Source organism: Delphinus delphis, chromosome 7 (genome assembly GCF_949987515.2).
Source record: "Delphinus delphis chromosome 7, mDelDel1.2, whole genome shotgun sequence".
Classification (NCBI taxonomy): Eukaryota; Metazoa; Chordata; class Mammalia; order Artiodactyla; family Delphinidae; genus Delphinus; species Delphinus delphis.
This window is the reverse complement of record NC_082689.1, coordinates 3,396,605-3,413,935: the sequence shown is the minus strand read 5'-3', so window position 1 is coordinate 3,413,935 and position 17,331 is coordinate 3,396,605. Positions and strand designations below refer to the sequence as shown.

Below are 17,331 nucleotides of genomic sequence, written 5' to 3'. Positions count from 1 at the left end.
GTCAGCAAAGATGCGGAAGGGGGATAGGGATAGAATCAATCAGGGATGAAGGATAAGATAAATTTAAAAATCCAACGTGATTCCAAAGTTTTAACTCCAAGAGACATGAAAACATAACTGGAAGTGGTGGTATCCTGGGGGAGAAGAGGCATTTAGAATGACAAGATTGGGTTGGGTGAAGGATCAGTCCAATTTTCTGCTTTGAGATGCTGAGAGAGGAAAGAGACAAAGGCCAGCAGGCCACTGGAGACAAACCATTAACCTCCCCGGCGTGGTGGCGACCCTGACCTCAGCTAGCTCCCCTCTGGGCATGATTTTGGCTCCATGGTCTGTCCACTGCCTTTCAAGCCATCCTTGTGAGTGGCTGTGATTCTCCCTAGCCTTTCTCCAGCTGTAATCCAAGGGAGGTTTTTCCATCCTCTGTTAGTTGGAAGAATAAGGCTGGAACACGAGTGAATGATGTTTGAACCACATGGAAGGCTTTCTCAATGGACCCCAGTGAGTCAGCTCACGGCCCATGTGACTGTCCTTCAGAGGTCCCTATCAGAGCAGCTCTGAGTCACCCTCCAGCCTGGATGACTCCTCCAGAGATGCCCACTAACTTCTTCCCCCAGCCGGCTCACAGGCTTGCCTAATGAGGTCCCAAACAAAAGGAACACTGTGTCGTGAGTGGAAAGTCCACGTGGGGTCCCCTGTGTGGTGCCCCTCGCCGAGGCTGCCTTCACGCATTCATGGACGCTTCCTGAAGCGCATCTGTATCTTCGTGAAGAGCCTCAGTACCAGGCTTGGAGAGTCTCTTGCCCGCGACATCAGACTTCTGAGGCGGCTTCTCTGAAGTAACCCCTTGTGGGCAGTATAATCACCTGGAATAAGAAGAGGGCCACACGGGAGGGGCTCGGTAGTGCTGGTGGCACAATACAGTCTTCTAGGTAGAACCAAGTTCGTGGACTACCACGCAGGAGAGGCTGAGAGTCCAGAGCAAGTAGAAAGCCACAGCTTCTTGGTAAGCCTGTGGCTCAGCCTGATGGATGGGGTCTCGCAGGCTTCTGTATCCCTCAAGGGGCACCCGAAGAACAGGCGACAGCCACAAAGCTGCCTAATGTCCTTGCCCACCTCCCCGCGCCCCAGCAGGAGCTGCTGCCCTATTCATTCCAGACCCAGGCCTCTGCGGAGAGGAGCTGGAGAACCACTTATTGATTGCCCGTGTGTCAAGCCCTGAGATACATCTTTACATGGACTGCCCCGACCCTGACAATGCAGGGGTCATATCTGCATTTAAAGGCAAGAACTGATTCCAGAGGGAGAAGCAGACAGTTGGAGAGCACGTCACCAAAGAAGGAGGAAGCATGCGGATGGTGGTTCAGGAGGTCATGACATCATGGGACCGCCTGAGGACCAGCAACATGAGTTCTGATGATTCCCAAAAGGTTGGCCTTTCCCAGATGTGGGTGGTTGATGGGGAGAGATGGGAGACAGAATTCACCCTAGTGTCTGAGAACACTGTGTAGGGACCGAACTATTCAGAAATACCTCCAGTCGGTCCCTGAGGCAGTGAGTCCCCTGTCTCTGTACAAAACCCAACTGGGATGGTGAGGAGGGGGTTGGAACCTGGACTCAGTCCCCGAAGTCAGCCAGACGCTCTCATTGTGATTGAAGCAGTGGCACATTCAGTCCCCAGTGAGGGCGGAAAGATGAGCACATCATGAGATCAGCACAGAAGAATTCAAGGGCTAGAACAGTCGCCTGATGTTCTGAGGAAGACCAGTGAGGAGAGTCAAGGAGCAGCCTGGAGAGTTGGGAAGACTTCCTCCAGAGTGGAGATGGGTTAAGAGTGGTTAAGACTCGGCGCTTCCACTGCACAGGGCATGGGTTTGATCCCTGGTCAGGGAACCAAGATCCTGCATGCCACGCAGCGCAGCCAAAAAAAAAATTTAAAAAAAAATTGTTTTGACTTGTATTGTATTTAGTTTTTTATACAGCAGGTTCTTATTAGTTATCTATTTTATACATATTAGTGTATATATGTCAATCAAAACAGAAAGGAGATGCTGGAGCTTGGATGTGGCTTTGGATAAGGAGTTCCAGGTATCTCAGGTAAGTCCCGAGAGAACAGCCGCTCCGTCTGTGTCCTTTGCAGTCCTGCCCCAGCTTCCGGCGCAGCACCTGCCAGGCAGCAGGTGTGAGGGAATGAATGAGTGGAGCCGTGGGAATGAGCCTGAGCAAAGGCAGAGTCTTCACCAGGCATCACGGGCTAAGGGAGCAGCGAGCCTCCAGCAGGGCTGAGGGCAGAGCAAGAGATGGTCCTCCAACCAGGACCATGTCACCTAAGGAGTATGGGGTCCTAAGTGGTGTAATGTGACATAGAAGACTCAATCAACACGTGTTTCCTCAGTCCCTCCGCTGTGTCAGGTGTATGCAAGCTCCAGGAGTACAGTAATGAACAAGGTCACAGCCCTAATACCATCTGCCCTGTCGACCCACCCCACTGAAGTCCACTCAGGTGTCCTGAGCAATGGAACCTGGTTCCTCCCTCCTGTGTCACTCCCCCACCATCTTTTCCCTGCAGTAAACCTCCAACATCCTTCTCTGCCACTGCCGGGTCCCCTTTCTGTTCCCTCCTCCATCCAGCTCCCAGCTTACTTTCTAAGAACCCAAGCCAACCTGGTCATGTCACTTGGTTAGAAATATACCAAAATGCTAACTGTACTCACCTCTAGGGGGAAAACGACAGGTGACTTCAGGACGGCCCTGCCCTTCCATTCTTCCCCAGCCGCATTAAAGATCTCCCCGTACCCCAAATATACCAGGAACTTTTGGTTACTGTGCTTCGGCCAGCACATGTCTTCTTCCTTAATTCAGTACCGACAGCTAACAGTTACTCGGGTCCTCACCCTGGAAAGGAAGGTAATGGCTTTGTAAACCTCATCTGATCCTCCTGTTCAATTTTAAATCCACCTTTAGAGAGTGGAAGGTAAAGCTCAAGTAGTCATTCCCTTTTCAGTATCTACTTCTTGAGAGCAGCTGACGTTTCAGACCTTTTCCTAGAAGCTGGGGACACAGGAGGGAAGTGGCAGGTCCCAGAAAACACGCCGGTGAAGAAGGAAACGCCCACACCAACACGGGGGTTCTGAACGTGCTGTAAGGCTCAGGGCTGGAGAGATCCCACAGAGCAGGATCTGACCTCCCCTGAGCCTGACCCTAGAACCCAGCTTTCACCCATCTGTGAGGCCAGACCCCACTTCACCTGGGGCGCAGGTTTGAACCACATCCCTGCACCCACCCCTGGGTGCAAACCCCTCTCTGCAGCCCAGTCCCTCCCTGCGAGCCCTCCAGCGCCCCCGATGAAGTGACCGCTGCCCTGGTGAGGTCAGCCCACTATTACCAGGGGGGTCCACCCTCCAGTGTCCCCCGCCCCGCCGGCCCAGACCCCTCCAGCCATCTCGAGCTCCAGGCTCCCGCCCTCGCGCCTCCAAACCCTCCGTGGTCCCTTGCCCCCTGTCCCCACCGGCACCCCAAGCCTTCATCACCCCGTCCCCTAAGCCCACGCGCCGCCGACCCCCAGCCATCCCAAGTCGGCTGCCGCTTCCACGCTCACTGTCCCCCAGCATCCCCGCACCCCCGTCCCCACTCCCCACTCGCATCCTCAGGCCTTGTTGTCCCCGCGGGTCGCCGGCGTCCTGGTCCCCGTGTCCCGCCGCTCCGGCGTGACCTCGCGCCCCCAGCCCCAGTTTCCACCGACACTCCCAGTTGTCCTTGCCCCACGCGTCCCCGCGCCCCCGACCCCCAGCCATCCCAAACCTCCCGCCATCTGCATGCTCACGGTCCCCCGTCGTCCCCGCGCCCCCAGCCCCCAGCGCCCGCGTCCCTGGCCCCCGGAGTCCCAGTGCACCCGGCTCCCCGGTCCCCTCTTCGGCGCGTCCCCGCGTCCCTGCTGTCCCCGGAGCCCGAGCTCCCGTGCTCCTCCCACCGGCGCCCCCAGCCCCTGTCCCCCGCGTCCCCGCGTCCCCGCGTCCCCGGCCCGCGCCCGCTGACGCCATGACGCCGCGGCGGAGGGAGGGGCGGAGCGGGGCCCGGCCGGACCGAGAGGGGCGTGGGCGGCGGGAGCCACGGTCCCGCAGCGCAGCGGGCGACGCGGCCGGCAGACATGGGCACCCAGGGCTCGGGGCGCAAGCGGCTCCCCAACCGCGAGCGGCTGACGGCGGAGGACGACGCGCTGAACCAGATTGCGCGCGAGGTGAGCGGCGGGACCGGGCCGGGGCGCGGGCGCTGGGGGCGCCGCCGTAGCTGTCAGGCATCCGTCCGTCCGCTGTCCGTCGGTCCGCCGGCGCCGCGGACGGGGCGCGGGCCAGGCCGGGACCCCGGTGGGCCGGGCGCCGGTCCTCCGCCGCGGGGACAGGCCGGCGGCACCGACCCCTCCCCCCATGTCGCCAGCTCCCTTTGGCCGCCGCCCGCCCCCCCCCGCCACGCGCAAGGTGGCCCCGGGCCGGCCGGGTGGGGGGCGAGCGAGCGCCCCGCTGTGTTGCGCCGCATGGTGAGGGTGATGTCGGCCCGACCCTGGAGGCCCGAGGACAGTCCCCGCAGGCCACATGGCCCTGGCGAAATGACCCGCTCCTGTCGGTAACCAGTTGCCGTCTCGATTGACACACAAGGCGCAGCTTGGGCGCGAACCGGGGTCCCCGTGAATCTTGTTTCTGGACCGCGCGTGCAGACGGGTTCAGGCACGCCGAGAGGTTCCCCTCAAAGTTTCCCCGGGCAGAGTTTATTATGATGGTCGCCGATGAACTTGAAGTGTGGCGAACAAAAGGTGCACCGCCCGCGTAGCTGTACAAGTGCCTTTTTCTCCCACAAGGATTCAGCCTTCAGGTTAAACAAACGGTGACGCTGGCAAAGATGCCCAGCAGATTGGTGGCAGCAGCCTCCCTGGGAAGGGGCGTGATTCCCTGGGCCGACAGTGGATAAGCTTGCTTTTTTACCGTATAGCCTTCCGTACCTTTTGAACTGTGCACCCAGTGTGCTAACTATAGAGAATGTACGTGCAGAGGCAGTGCCGCCTTCCTGATACCCTCTCCTCCAGGTGCTGGAATGTGATGGAGTTTGTCTGCATGGCATTGTTATCACCTGGAAAAACTTCCAGGCGATTTAGGCCGAGGCGTCTGGTTGCCTCAGTCAGCTATTCATGGAGGTCTACTCTGTACCCAGTTCTTAGGTGGTGTTGCTTTTATGGACACACGGCTGTCAATCAGCATTTGTTGACTCCTGAATGAATGAGCACTTCTGTTTTTCTCCCTATGTGAAGAGAAAGGCTTTCCAGGAAAACTCCTATTCAACCCTTAAAGCCCACGGTAGATTTGTGTCCTCTGTGAGACCTCCTACATCGCCCCGGGGCAGAAGTCTCCCTGCCTCCACTCGGGTTCCACTAGCTCTCACTCCCTCCACCTGCTGTGGTAGTCACGTGGCCTCAGCATTATTTGTTCACCGGTCCGACCCCCGTAGAAGGTGGCCACCCGGCAGGCAATGTCTTCCTTTCGTATCCCCAGAGCTCAGCACAGAGCCAGGCACATAGTAGGTGCTCCTAAGTCTCCGTTGCATTGCCTGAAAAACAAAAGAGGGACAAAAAGGCACTTACAGTATGTTTGGCTAAATATAGACATTTGCTAAATGTGGTAGCTTGAACATGATCCCCACCCCCTGTGAAGACGGTCCTTTAAGTACGTATTTAAACATAAAACCAAACAGGTGTTCTCTGGGAGGCCTGAGGTGACACGATCCGTGAGCCTTGTCTTTCTGGCAGTGGTCACGGTCAAAGGAAGGAGGAGGAGGGTTCCCTAAGTCCACCTCATATCTGCTGGATTCTATAAAGACAGACGGAAAAGGAAGGCCGGGGGCTGCTCCTGGGTGGACGGCCTTGAGGTTCTGAGTAACTGGGAACCCGCGGTCCTGCCTCCCAGCCAGGGGACGCAGTTGGCAGTGACAAATTCAGACGTGAGCATCAGACCTGGGCTCGACACTGTGCAGAGCTCCTCGCGAGCTGTGCGACCCTACTCAGCCCCCCCCAGCCTCCATTTTCTCACCTCGAAAATGGGGAAGAAGAAATCCCCGAGGCTGTCAGGATTAAAGGAAGTGAGTAGCAGACATAAAGTGACTAACTAGCTAAATGCGAGGGCTATTCACACACACATCCTCCCAATAAGACCAACCATAGATGTGGTTGTTCCAAGTGCTGAATGGCACGTATCTGTGGTGTTGGAAGGAGCTGGTGCAACACTTTATGTTTTACTGCAAATTGGATTCTATTTCCCAGCTGTGAAACTTAGAGTCACTATTCAAATGGCAAATATCTACTCAGCATGAAGTTCTCGAGAGTTCTTATAAAAATTAACAAAATCGTCTTAAGTTCCGTGCTTTCGTGTTTGCTCGTTGATTCAGCAGATACATGCTCTCCAGAGCCCTGTCCTAGGGAGACTGGGATTCAGGGATGGACCTGAAGAGCATCGCCCTCCAGGAGTTGGGGCCTGACATAGATCAGTAACAAAAATAGAAGACAGGAATCTGAGATTTAAAGGATATCGTTCCCTGAAGGTTTCGAAATGAGAGAGTTAAAATTTATTGACGGGACTAAGACAGGCAATCAGAGGAGGCCCCCCGGGGGAAGTGGCATTTTGAGTTAGTCTTGCAGTGACAGAAACCCTGACCTGGACTGGCCTCCACAAGGGGAAATGATTTGGCTGGAGGACGGATTCCCGGGCAGCCTCACCGGCGCGGTGGCCCCTTTTCTCCATGGCTCCTCTGCAGCTGGCTCTCCTGGGCCGTCCTCTGCGGGTGGCCTCATCCTCAGGCCGCTTTGCTTTCGGCAGACTGGCTGCCGCGTTCCCAGGCTGCCGCTCCTGAGCCCACACCCCATCTCTTCCGGTGGCTCCGTCCTGAGAGCTAGAAGCATCTCCCATGCCGCCCCTGAGCCAAGCTCTGTGACCAGGATGGTGGACTCAGCAGCGTGGCAGTAGGGCAGAGGGGGTTTACCCTGTGATCAGTCAGGCCCATCCTGGAAATGGGGGGAGTTGGCTTCCCCCGAAGCACTTGGGGAGGGGTGGGGGGGGCCTGGACAAACCCAGGAGGCCTTAAGAAAGTGGCAGGGGGTGGGGTGGACTCGGGTCAGGCCCCCAGGAATGTGCACTCAGAGGGTGAGTGGAGCGTTCCAGGCAGAGGTGATGGAGTCTGGGACGGGGAGCCCGGAGCGGCCGAGGCAGGGCCCTGCTGGAGAGCTGGCTTCCCTGCTGAGGGCTTTGGACTCTCTGGGCAGGAGCTGGAAACAGGAACCCAGTGGAAGCGCTGCATTTATATTTCTGCAGTTAGTTTATGGTTTCACTCCCGGCAAGTTTGTAGTAAATGGAGTTGTAACTTTAAAACACTGCAGCTGCGTTAGCACGAGTAGCTTGTTTCTCACTGTCTTGTCTGAGGCGGGATTCAGGCAAGATGTTTTCAGGAGGAAGGTCCAGTAAGCACTTTGAGAAGCTCGAGCAGCGTTTCTCACATCCCAGGGAGAGGTGTCTTGCAAGCAGATATGCTTTTCTCTCCCACCGCCTTGAACATTCTGCTAATGGTTTTTGGTAGCATCCCAAACCTCTCATTCAGCGCTCTGTGCTGAGTGAAATGATCTTTTGCTCTCACAGTGCCCGAGGCAATTCAAAGTGTTCCTCTCCAGCGGAGGAGGCAGGCGGCTGTGCAAGCTGTGCAGGCGGCATTAGACGGTCCTCGCAGCGAGCCCGGCATCCTCTCTGCGGCCGTGAACGCCGGTCGGTTTCCCTTCCTCGCTCACAGCACGGAGACCTCCCCCATGACTGTTTCCCGTGGCCTTCTCTCCTAGGTGGTCCCACTGGGACGCTGCCCTCTGGGCCCATGATTGCCCCGGGGGTGCTGGTGCACCTCCCAGATACCACCTGTTGGAGGGTGCCGACCCCTGGCCTGTGAGTGTGGCTGTTCTGGGCTCGTGGCCCCACTTCATTAGAGAAGTGCCCATGGCCACTGGGTGGGGTCACTTTGCCGGTGGGGGGGGGTAAGACCTCCCACCCAAGGGGCGGCCCACAGCGACTGAGCCCGGGATGTGAGGACACAAAAAGCTCCACCCCCAGCCCACTTGCCTCCCAGTGGAACCAACTCTGTGGTGCAGTTCACACTCCAGGGCTCCCTGTGGGAGGGCCCCAGGGCAGACCGAGTCCACCTCCTTCCCTGCCCCATCTGCCCCCTCACACCGCGCTGCTGGCCGTGCTCCCTGGTAGATCGCTCACATCCAAATCCCTGCCTCAGGCTCTGCTTCTGGGCACCCCAACTTAGGACAGTCTCCATGTCTCATTCTGTGTGGCCCCATGAATAAAGAACATTCTAATCCTAAAGCCCCCTTTCACCTGCTGTCCCCCCACTTCCCGTCCTTCTCAAATAGTGCCCACAGATCACCCTGTCTTGAGGGACCCTGACTCCTTTTCTCCTCAAGCCTCAAGGCCATTCGAGGGCCAGTCTGGGGGTTGGGGGCACAAGCCCTTTTGCAGAGTGGCCTGGAAATCTGGTTCAGTTTGGGCCTCCACTTCACCTTCGTCCGGCTCTCAGCAGGTCTGGCCCCTCTGGGGTCACGCAGTCTGGAGGGAGCCCAGCTGGTGTGGCGCACGCTGCAGGTACCCTGGTGCAGTCCCCGACCTCCGTTGCCATCACACCGGCATTTACAACACAGGCTTCCTGCTGCAGCCAGTCTCACTTCATGTGAACCATCGCCTTCATACCTTTTTTTCCCCAGTGAATTTGCTTTTCTGAGGCTGGCTGGTGGATGCAAACCTGTCAGACACTGACTGGAGGGTGAAATCCGGCGTGGCCAGTGGTTTGGGACTGGGGGTGGTGTCAGGGCCCCACCTTCCAGGTCGGGAACATGTGAGGGGCATTCAGCGCCTGGCACTGCACACACCGCCCTGCCCCCGACTCTAACACAACTACCAGGCCCTTGCATAGCTGATCTTCCTAAGACAGCCACACACATCTTGGTGGATCAATAACAAGCGTTAGGAATGTGACAGGACCAGCGTTCCAGGCGGACTTTTATCACAGTCTGAGCTGTCAGGGGAATGGCGAGCACCGTGCCTGTGACCTTGAGCTGTTTCCGTGATTCCCGACAAGATGCTTCTGGATGGAGTTGGAATTGGAAACTCAGGGGTGGACAGCCCCCTGGCCCCCGATGGCTCGTGGGCCCCCCCCCCACAGCTATTTCTGTCACAGGGCCAGCTCTCTCCCTCTCCCTTTTCTGGGTGAATCTTCAGTGACTCATGGGTTCAGTAGTCAGGACTGTGAATGCATGTGGAGGACCTGAAGGGTCTGCTCGGTAGAATGGAAATCAGAAGGCCTTGATTCTAGTTGAGCCAGTTAACCTGTGAGCCTTGTCAGGGTTCAGGAGGGGAAAGGGGAGAGATGGGGACTGAGGTTGCTTTTTTTTTTTTTTTTTAATATTTTTATTTATGTATTTATTTGGCTGTGCCGGGTCTTAGTTGCGGCATGCGAACTCTTAGTTGCAGCGTGTGGGATCTAGTTCCCTGACCAGGGATTGAACCCAGGCCCCCTGCATGGGGAGCACGGAGTCTTAGCCACTGGACCACCAGGGAAGTCCCTGAGGTTGCTTTTAAGGCCTAAGGTGTGCCAGGTACTCCCAGAAACTTCACCCCCGTAACTATATGATATCCCATCAGAAGAGTTTAGAGTATCTCTATTTGACATAGAGAAAAAGGGTCCTAGATGCTAAGGTCATCTGCTAACTGAGAGGTGCGAGTTCGTCACCCAGGCTGTTTCCTGGGATCAGTGTCTCGGCTCCAGCCAAGGCCCTATTCCAGGTGGTGCCCTGAAGTCGAGCTGACTTGCTTCCCATCTTGGGGACTGTCATCCCCAGCTGACCTCTGAGCCATCAGGCATAACATTTCGTGGGAGAGTCCCATATTCTTCTCTGCCTTACTGTGTCTCTCCTCTTCTGTTTTTCATTCTTTCATCTTTAAAACTTAGTTTTTATTGAATTAAAGTACTATATGTTTTCACCCTGGTCCCATACTCCAGGCCGTTCTCCACACAGCAGCTGGTGGTCCTTTTAAAATATGTCAGATCGTGTCATAATGGCTTTTCATATCCCTCAGTAAAAGCCAAGCTCTTAATGGCCTTACAAGACCCTAAATGATCTGGTGAGTAGCTCCGTGTTTGTAAATAATATGCACATGCACTAGTTATTGATTTTTCAATGTTAGGTACTACCTGCTGGCCCCCTGGTTTGAGGATGAGGACTTGGGACCTGTAGGTCTAGCTCAGGTCCTGTCCCCACCTTTCTCTCTCCTTATCTTCACACCATATTACATTGTACTTTTAGGTGAGATGAATGGGCACTGGCAGAACAATAGGCTGGTTAAGAGTATGGGTGCTAGGGTCAGGTTTCCTGGGTTCTGTTCCTGGTCCTTCCACTTATTCCATGACCTAGAGCAAGTTACTTAACCACTCTGTGCTTCCGTTCCCTCATATGTAAGATGGGAATATTTTAACAGCATCCTTCTCACAAGGTGGTTATATGGGTATATGAAGTATTTCATGAAAAGACCTCAGAATGGTGACTGACACATGCTCAGTAAACACTAGTGGTGATGATGATGTAACATGATAGTGTTAACTGCAGAGCCAAGTAGTATACTATAACCTTTTTCCTTGTACAACTTTCTGCTTTTTCTGGGGTTAATTCTTTCTCTATTTTTTTTTTCCCCAACTGCTCATCTCTCTGCACATCTATCATACCTAATTCCTCACAAACTTTTCAATAGGACCCCCTCACAATATTATTTTCTATGTGATTAAACAAATCTATCAGTTCCATTTTATTCCCTCCTGGAGATCTACCCCCTGGAGGACTCTGTCCTCTAGACCCAGTCTGCTCTGAGTGCTCTTAGGATTTGCTTCAGCTGCCGTTCCCTTTGCCGCCATGCTGAGAACTCCTTTTGCCACTTCTTTGTTGTTGCTGGATCCATACTAACTCATTTTGCTGGAGCACATCCTTCAGTAGCTTTCTGAGAGAGAATGCCTTTTCTAAGTGCTTGCATGTCTGAAAATGTCTTTATTCTACCTTAATACTTGATAGTTTGTCTGAGTATAGAGTTCTAGGTTAAAAATAATTTTCCAAAGAAATGATAGAAATTTCTGTGTATTCTTTGAAATTTCCAGCATGTACTGTTAACTAAAAATAGCAACGTACGGAAAGTGTAGATAGCATGCTGTCCCTTACGTGAGAAAAGCTGTAACTTGCCTGCATTTACAGAAAGAAACACTGGCAGAAAGTATAGTAAAAGAAACGTGGAGATGTAAGTGGAAGCAGATTTGTTAAGTGTAACTTTTCATACGCTTTTGATATTTGAACCATGAGACTGTGTTACCTATTTGATAAAATAAAATCATAAATATCAAAAATATAATTAACAGACTATTTTCTACCGCAGTTTTGAAGACTTTTTTCCATTTGATTCTAGCTTTCAGGATTGCTTTGAGAATTTGATGCCTTATATATTTTCAGTATCTTGTATAATATCTATAAGCTTTTAGGGTCTTCTCTTGATCCTCAGTATTCTAGGTCCTATTTTTCTATTTATTAAGCATTTACTGGGTTCATTCAGTCTGGAAATTTGTATCCTAAAATTCTGGAAAATTTTCTGAAAATTGTCCCCTTCCCACCATTTTCTCTGTTCTCTTTTAAAGGAACTCCTGTTGTTGGAAATAACTTCTCTTTCCCCCTCATTTTCTAGCTTTTTGTCTTTTGGTGATACTTTATGGGTGATAACTCAACTTTATCTTCCACTCCTTCTACTAAACTTACCTGTTCTATATTTAATTTCTAAGATTTTTTTTGTTTGTTTGTTTTGGGTCTTTGTTCCATGTTTATAGCATCCTTTTTGATTCACTAATGCAGTACCTTTTCTTATCCTTCTGAGGAATATTCATTTTTGGTTTTCTGGGTTTTCCTGAAAATTTCTTTTGTTCCCTACATTATGGTCTCTTTCTTTTTGCCCTTTGTGTGCTGTGGCCTCTGTCTTTCATCTTGGAGCCTTTCCCAGATGGGTGGTGATCCTTGGATCCATTCAGATGTGAGAATGAGGCACTAAAAAACTGTGAGAACGATTTGAGCAAAGGCCAGGAGGGGAGATGCCAGAAGATGTGACCAGGACACCACCTGGGGTGCAGTGGGGTGGCTGAAGTGTTGGCACCAGACGTTAAGTCGTCCCTCAGGACACTGGCACACAGCCTGGACTTGAATCCGAGCCCCCTTGTCTGCAAGGCCAGTGCCTTCAAGGCCAGGGTCGGTGCTGGGGGGAAATGCTGCTTAATGCTAACAAGGCAAACCTCTCTAATTTGGTACCTACAGATGGAGTTTGGGTTTTGATTAAGGGGGTAGAAGGGTTTGAGAAGAAAGTCGAAAAATAATCTGAGACGTACCAAGGAGGATGTAATGTCCATACAGCGCAAACAAGAGAACTAGTCATCACAGTGCTTTCACTGAGAGTGGAATCCATGTCAAATTAGGGGAGCAAACAAAGAAAGTTATGAAAAAATAAGATTTTCATAGCTTCAGGCATCATTCATTTATTTGTTCGGAAAATTCTCTACGATGTGAGATATACTTTCCATAAAACAAATACAAAATACCTGGAGAGTTTAGGTAGGCAGAATGTGATATGGTTTTGGCAATGGGTAAACCCCTGGATCAGCAAGTATGGAAGCGCCAGAACCGTCCAGAACCTCCGCTGGCATATTATATTGCAGTGTTTCCACCCACTTCTTGGCTTCGGGGAGTGAATGAAAAATCACACAGTGGTCATGATAATATTTCAGCATAAAGAACCCAGGAGATCTAAAGTTGCTCATTATGCTTTCAACCTCCCGCACATAAGTTTATCAGCTTTTCCACCCTTACCCTGGATCGCTTTTTACTTTTCACCTTCTTTTGTGATGTCCCTTAGGCACATGGGAAGATGTGGAATTTTGCAAGTTGACACTCGGAGAGATGGCATTTCCATGTCGATTGAACAACTAATATGACTCCACCCTTAGGGAGTGATATTGCTGGAAGATATGCTGGACTTAGGGAGTGATATTGCTGGACTTAGATATTGCAACTAATATGACTCCACCCTTAGGGAGTGATATTGCTGGACTTAGATATTGCTGGAAATCACCCAGATATACTTTGAAATCCTGCAGAGCAGTGATGGCCAGGAGGGCTTTCTGTGTCGATGGAGACGTTCCGTCTCTGTGCTGTGTGTCACGGCAGCCACTAGCCCTGTGTAGTAATTGAGCACGTGAAATGTGGCTAGTGCAGCTGACAAAGGGCATTTTAAGTTGTACTTAAGTTTAATTCCTTTCAAGTTAAATAGCCACCTATGGTTGGTGGCTGCCATATTGGACAGCACAGCTCTAGAGCAATGACTCATTCTTTGTTGAAGTTTGCTGTCATAGAGGTGTGCTCTATAGTGCAGAAGGTATTGAGTCTCATGATAGGAGAGGAGTGAAATGGGAGTGCAGGTGGACAGGGCTGGCGTCCCACAGGCCGGAAGTCAGTCCGGCGTGGGGAGAAGGTTCGGGGCAGTGGGAGAAGCACAGTCAGCCTTCTGAAGTCGTGTGTCTGTAGGCAAGTTAGCGTATCCCAGCCTCCTTTCCTTTGTCTGTGACAGAGGGAAAACATTATCCGGTGGTTGTAGTAATGAGCCGTGCTGGGAAATGCAGAGCATCTCCCGGGTACCTGGTAGGTGCTAACCCAACGGTAGTTATTTTCTCCCTTCATCTCTACCAGGGGACAGCGGTCCTGCTGGACTGGCCAGGGTGTGCCTCAGGAACTACTGGTGCAGAGGCAGGGGTGAATCCCTCCCTCATAAGTTGAGGGCTGGAGTGAGAGGCGGGGGTCAAGGGGAGAGAAAAGAGAGCAGTCTGTACAAAAGTTGTGAGAAAAATACAGGAAAGACAATCTCCTGTGTGTCAGGAGGGTACAGGCGGCCCTTGGGACTGGTTCCGCGAACTCAATAAAAGCACTAACGGCTGCCGCTTTCAATACACTCAGTAGATAAGTATTCTTTAGTGTCAGACGGCTGTGGACTTTCTTATAGTTTAGAGCTTATTACAATTCTTTGGCCTTTAGATGGAAAGGACCCTCTGTTTTCGACAGTAGTTGTGCTTCTTGGCCTTGAACTGAGGAACCAGTAGTAAGATGCCATCAGATTTTTCGAGCTTCTTCATGGTCAGGCAGCCAAGCCTTGCTGCCGCGCCTCTGGTTACCTTCCTGGAGATAATGGGCCATTTCACCCAGGCCGTGTCCTGCACCGTTTATTTCTGGGCTTATCTGACCTCTCAGTAGGTACTATTTTTCACCCATGCCTGGGGCCAGCTCCAGATTGAAATGGCCACATGAGCTGGGATAAGGTGGTGGCCACGCAGCCTTCTGAATCTTCATTCCAGTTTCTTAGGTTTTTCCTCTTACTTTTAAGTCGGGGTTTCTCAGCCTCGGGATTACTGACATTGGGCCGGATGCTGGGAGGTGTCTGTACAGAGTGGGGTATTGACAGCATCCCAGGGGGCAAAATGGCCCCGTGGAGAACCATGGTTGTACGTTCCGCATCCCCACTGGGTTTGCACCTTCGCTCTGAACTGCACGCCTCATCTCCAGAAACTGGATCCTTTGCTCTCAACTGCTGTCAGTGGCTGCTCCCCAGGAGGGCAGAAAGCACCAGCTGAGACCAAACGACATTCACCTTGGAGCTTCCCCACATAACCCTCCCGGAAATTAGTAGGAAGGGCCTGCGTACTCTGGAAGGCTGTGGTGGAGCTGTTTTAGGAAAAGCTGTGCAGACTCAGAAGCTGGGACTTCAGCTGCAAATTTGATTACCCCTTGCTGTGTGCCAGAGGGCGCTTGAGTTGACGGTGGCGTGGGAGCAGCGTGGGGAGAGGCTAAAAAGGGGGGGATGGGATGGACCCTGAATGGCAGGCCTACGGAAGATGGGTTGACATGAAGGTGGGAGCTGGTGAGAGGGGGTGCTTTGCGTGACATCCTATGGGCCCTCGTGGCTCCCTTCTGCCCGTCGCAGACACCCGTTTCCCCCCGATCATGGGTGTGCTCGAGGCCAGCCAGGCCAGCGTCAGGCCCGATTCTGCTGGGACCACAGATCGATGATGCAGGCCACCAGGCTGTGTCAGTTCTGTGTTGTCTTTCTCTCCAGGAAAGGCCCCAGGCCGACGGCTCAGGCGTGCTCCAGGGATAACAGGGCCATGGTGGCATCGTTCACGTGGCCCTCCCGTGAGCACTTCCGAGAGCCAGCTCTGCCCAGAGGTCGGGGGCCACAGGCTTGACCTTCCGAGCCAGCTAGGGTCCAGTCCCCGCAGCCCACGGGCTCTGCCTGGTGCCTGTCAGCTTCATGCTGGGGACTCAGCAAGAGGCCACCGAGGAAGGAGAGACGCTGCCGGGCGCCGCCTGGACTCAGCTAAGCACATCCGCCTGTGACCCCGCCATCCTGTAACCCTGAAGGTGGCATTTCCATAGGGACGCCCACCTCCTGGGAGAAGGAATGTCAGGCCAGTAAGTGGCCAGGCCTGAGATGATGCTTCTGGTGGACGTGACGTGCCCAAAAGGGCAGGGACAGGGCAGCCCCCCACAGCCGAGGGAGGGGGTCCAAGCTGCCACCTCGTTCTTTAAGAACCAGGAGGTCTCTGAGGCCGGGCATGACCCTAGCGCACCCGCCTGCATCACCACCTCATGCAGAATCCCAGGTGCGCTGCAGGTGGAGCGACAGGGAGGACCCCATTTCAGCCTCACCGCTGGGGGCGCGCTGGCGGCCCATTAAAACTCCAGACCCCCTGGAGAGGCCCCCCAGATCACAAGGGGGCTGGGTGTCCAGCAACACAAAGACCAGTGACCAGCACAATTCCATAGGGTTAAAATTGTGCCCGTGTCTCCTAAGAGGCATGTTGCTTTTGTCATTCATAGCTGAACTTGTTCAAATAGATGACCAGACCTGGGCCCTGCGAGGACCCCACTGCACGCCAGGGTCCTTGTTGCCCACACGCAGCAGGACACCTGCCTTTCCTTGCGGCTTTAGAGAGCTCTTTCCTTTCTTTAGAGAGCTCTGTGCAGCCTCCATCGCCCCGCTCTTCCTGTTCCCAGGAAAAGAACTGGAAAAATCAGCCGTCCCAGTGGCTCCCCCCTCCCCGTCCCCCCCCCACGCCCTCGCCCATCCCGGGGCTCTGTTCCCTCTGGATTCCCTTGGCCCGAAGACCTGTGAGTCACCGCTGAGGCTGCAGGGATGAGACAGGAAGAGACTGTTAGCCACGCTGATGTTCTGTGTTCCATCATATTCCCCTCCCACATTTAGACCTCCCGCTTCTGTTCGTTATTTATTTATTATTTATTATTTTATTTATTTTATTTTAGACCGTGTTGGGTCTTTGTTGCTGCACGCGGGCTTTTTTCTGTTTGCGGCAAGCGGGGGCTACTTCGTTGTGGTCCGCAGGCTTCTCACTGCGGTGGCTTCTCTTGTTGGGAGCACGGGCTCTAGGCGCACGGGCTTCAGTAGTTGTGGCACGCGGGCTCAGTAGTTGTGGCTCGCAGGCTCTAGAGCGCAGGTTCAGTAGTTGTGGCGCACGGGCTTAGTTGCTCCGCGGCATGGGGGATCTTCCTGGACCAGGACTCGAACCTGTGTCCCCTGCAGTGGCAGGCATATTCTTAACCACTGAGCCACCAGGGAAGCCTCCTGCTTCTGTTTTTATGTACAGTTTGCCAAGGAAAATGTACACATACAGCATCCCTCTCATTCTTTGAAAACTCAGCTTTAGGATTAATCCATCTTTTTTTCAGTTTAATCCATCTTTTTTACTTAGACTTTTGTTTGTGAATAGTGTCACAGTTTTAATCTGTTTTTTCTTTCCTAAACATCTTTTCCAGCTTTCCCTAAACAGCATGGGGCAGACAATAAATGATCCTGAGTACAGGACAGAGCGGGGAGTTGCCTTGCAGTTTAGCGTTGTGCTCTATACTGGCCTGCTTTTTAAATACGATTTAATATAGAACAGTGTAACAGGTGAAAAGCACAACATATAATATACATCATATATTGTCCAGTTGTAATGAATTCTGTTTATACCGTTCTGTATTCAACTTTTTAAATTTTGAGTTCTGTCGGCTGAAGATACACCTGACCCGTCAGAGGATTTCATGGGCATCGTGCTCCCTGTCTCGGGCCCTGGCCGCGTTCCGTGGTGGTTGATTCGTTTCTTCCAGAAACGTATAAAGGCCCAGCTCTG

At 53.0% G+C, this 17,331-nt stretch overlaps 1 protein-coding gene across 10 annotated transcripts in view; it reads left to right on the top strand.

Annotated features, from left to right (window-relative positions):
- The first annotated feature begins 4,094 nt into the window (after positions 1-4,094).
- The window catches only part of LRRFIP1 (LRR binding FLII interacting protein 1), a 141,742-nt gene continuing 128,505 nt past the window's right edge, over positions 4,095-17,331 (top strand). For all 10 annotated transcript variants that reach the window (XM_060015863.1, XM_060015862.1, XM_060015851.1 and 7 more), the window contains exon 1: positions 4,095-4,234. In XM_060015863.1, coding sequence (XP_059871846.1) covers positions 4,145-4,234 — 90 coding nt within the window. In that variant the 5' untranslated portion in view covers positions 4,095-4,144. The remainder of the gene's footprint in view (positions 4,235-17,331) is intronic.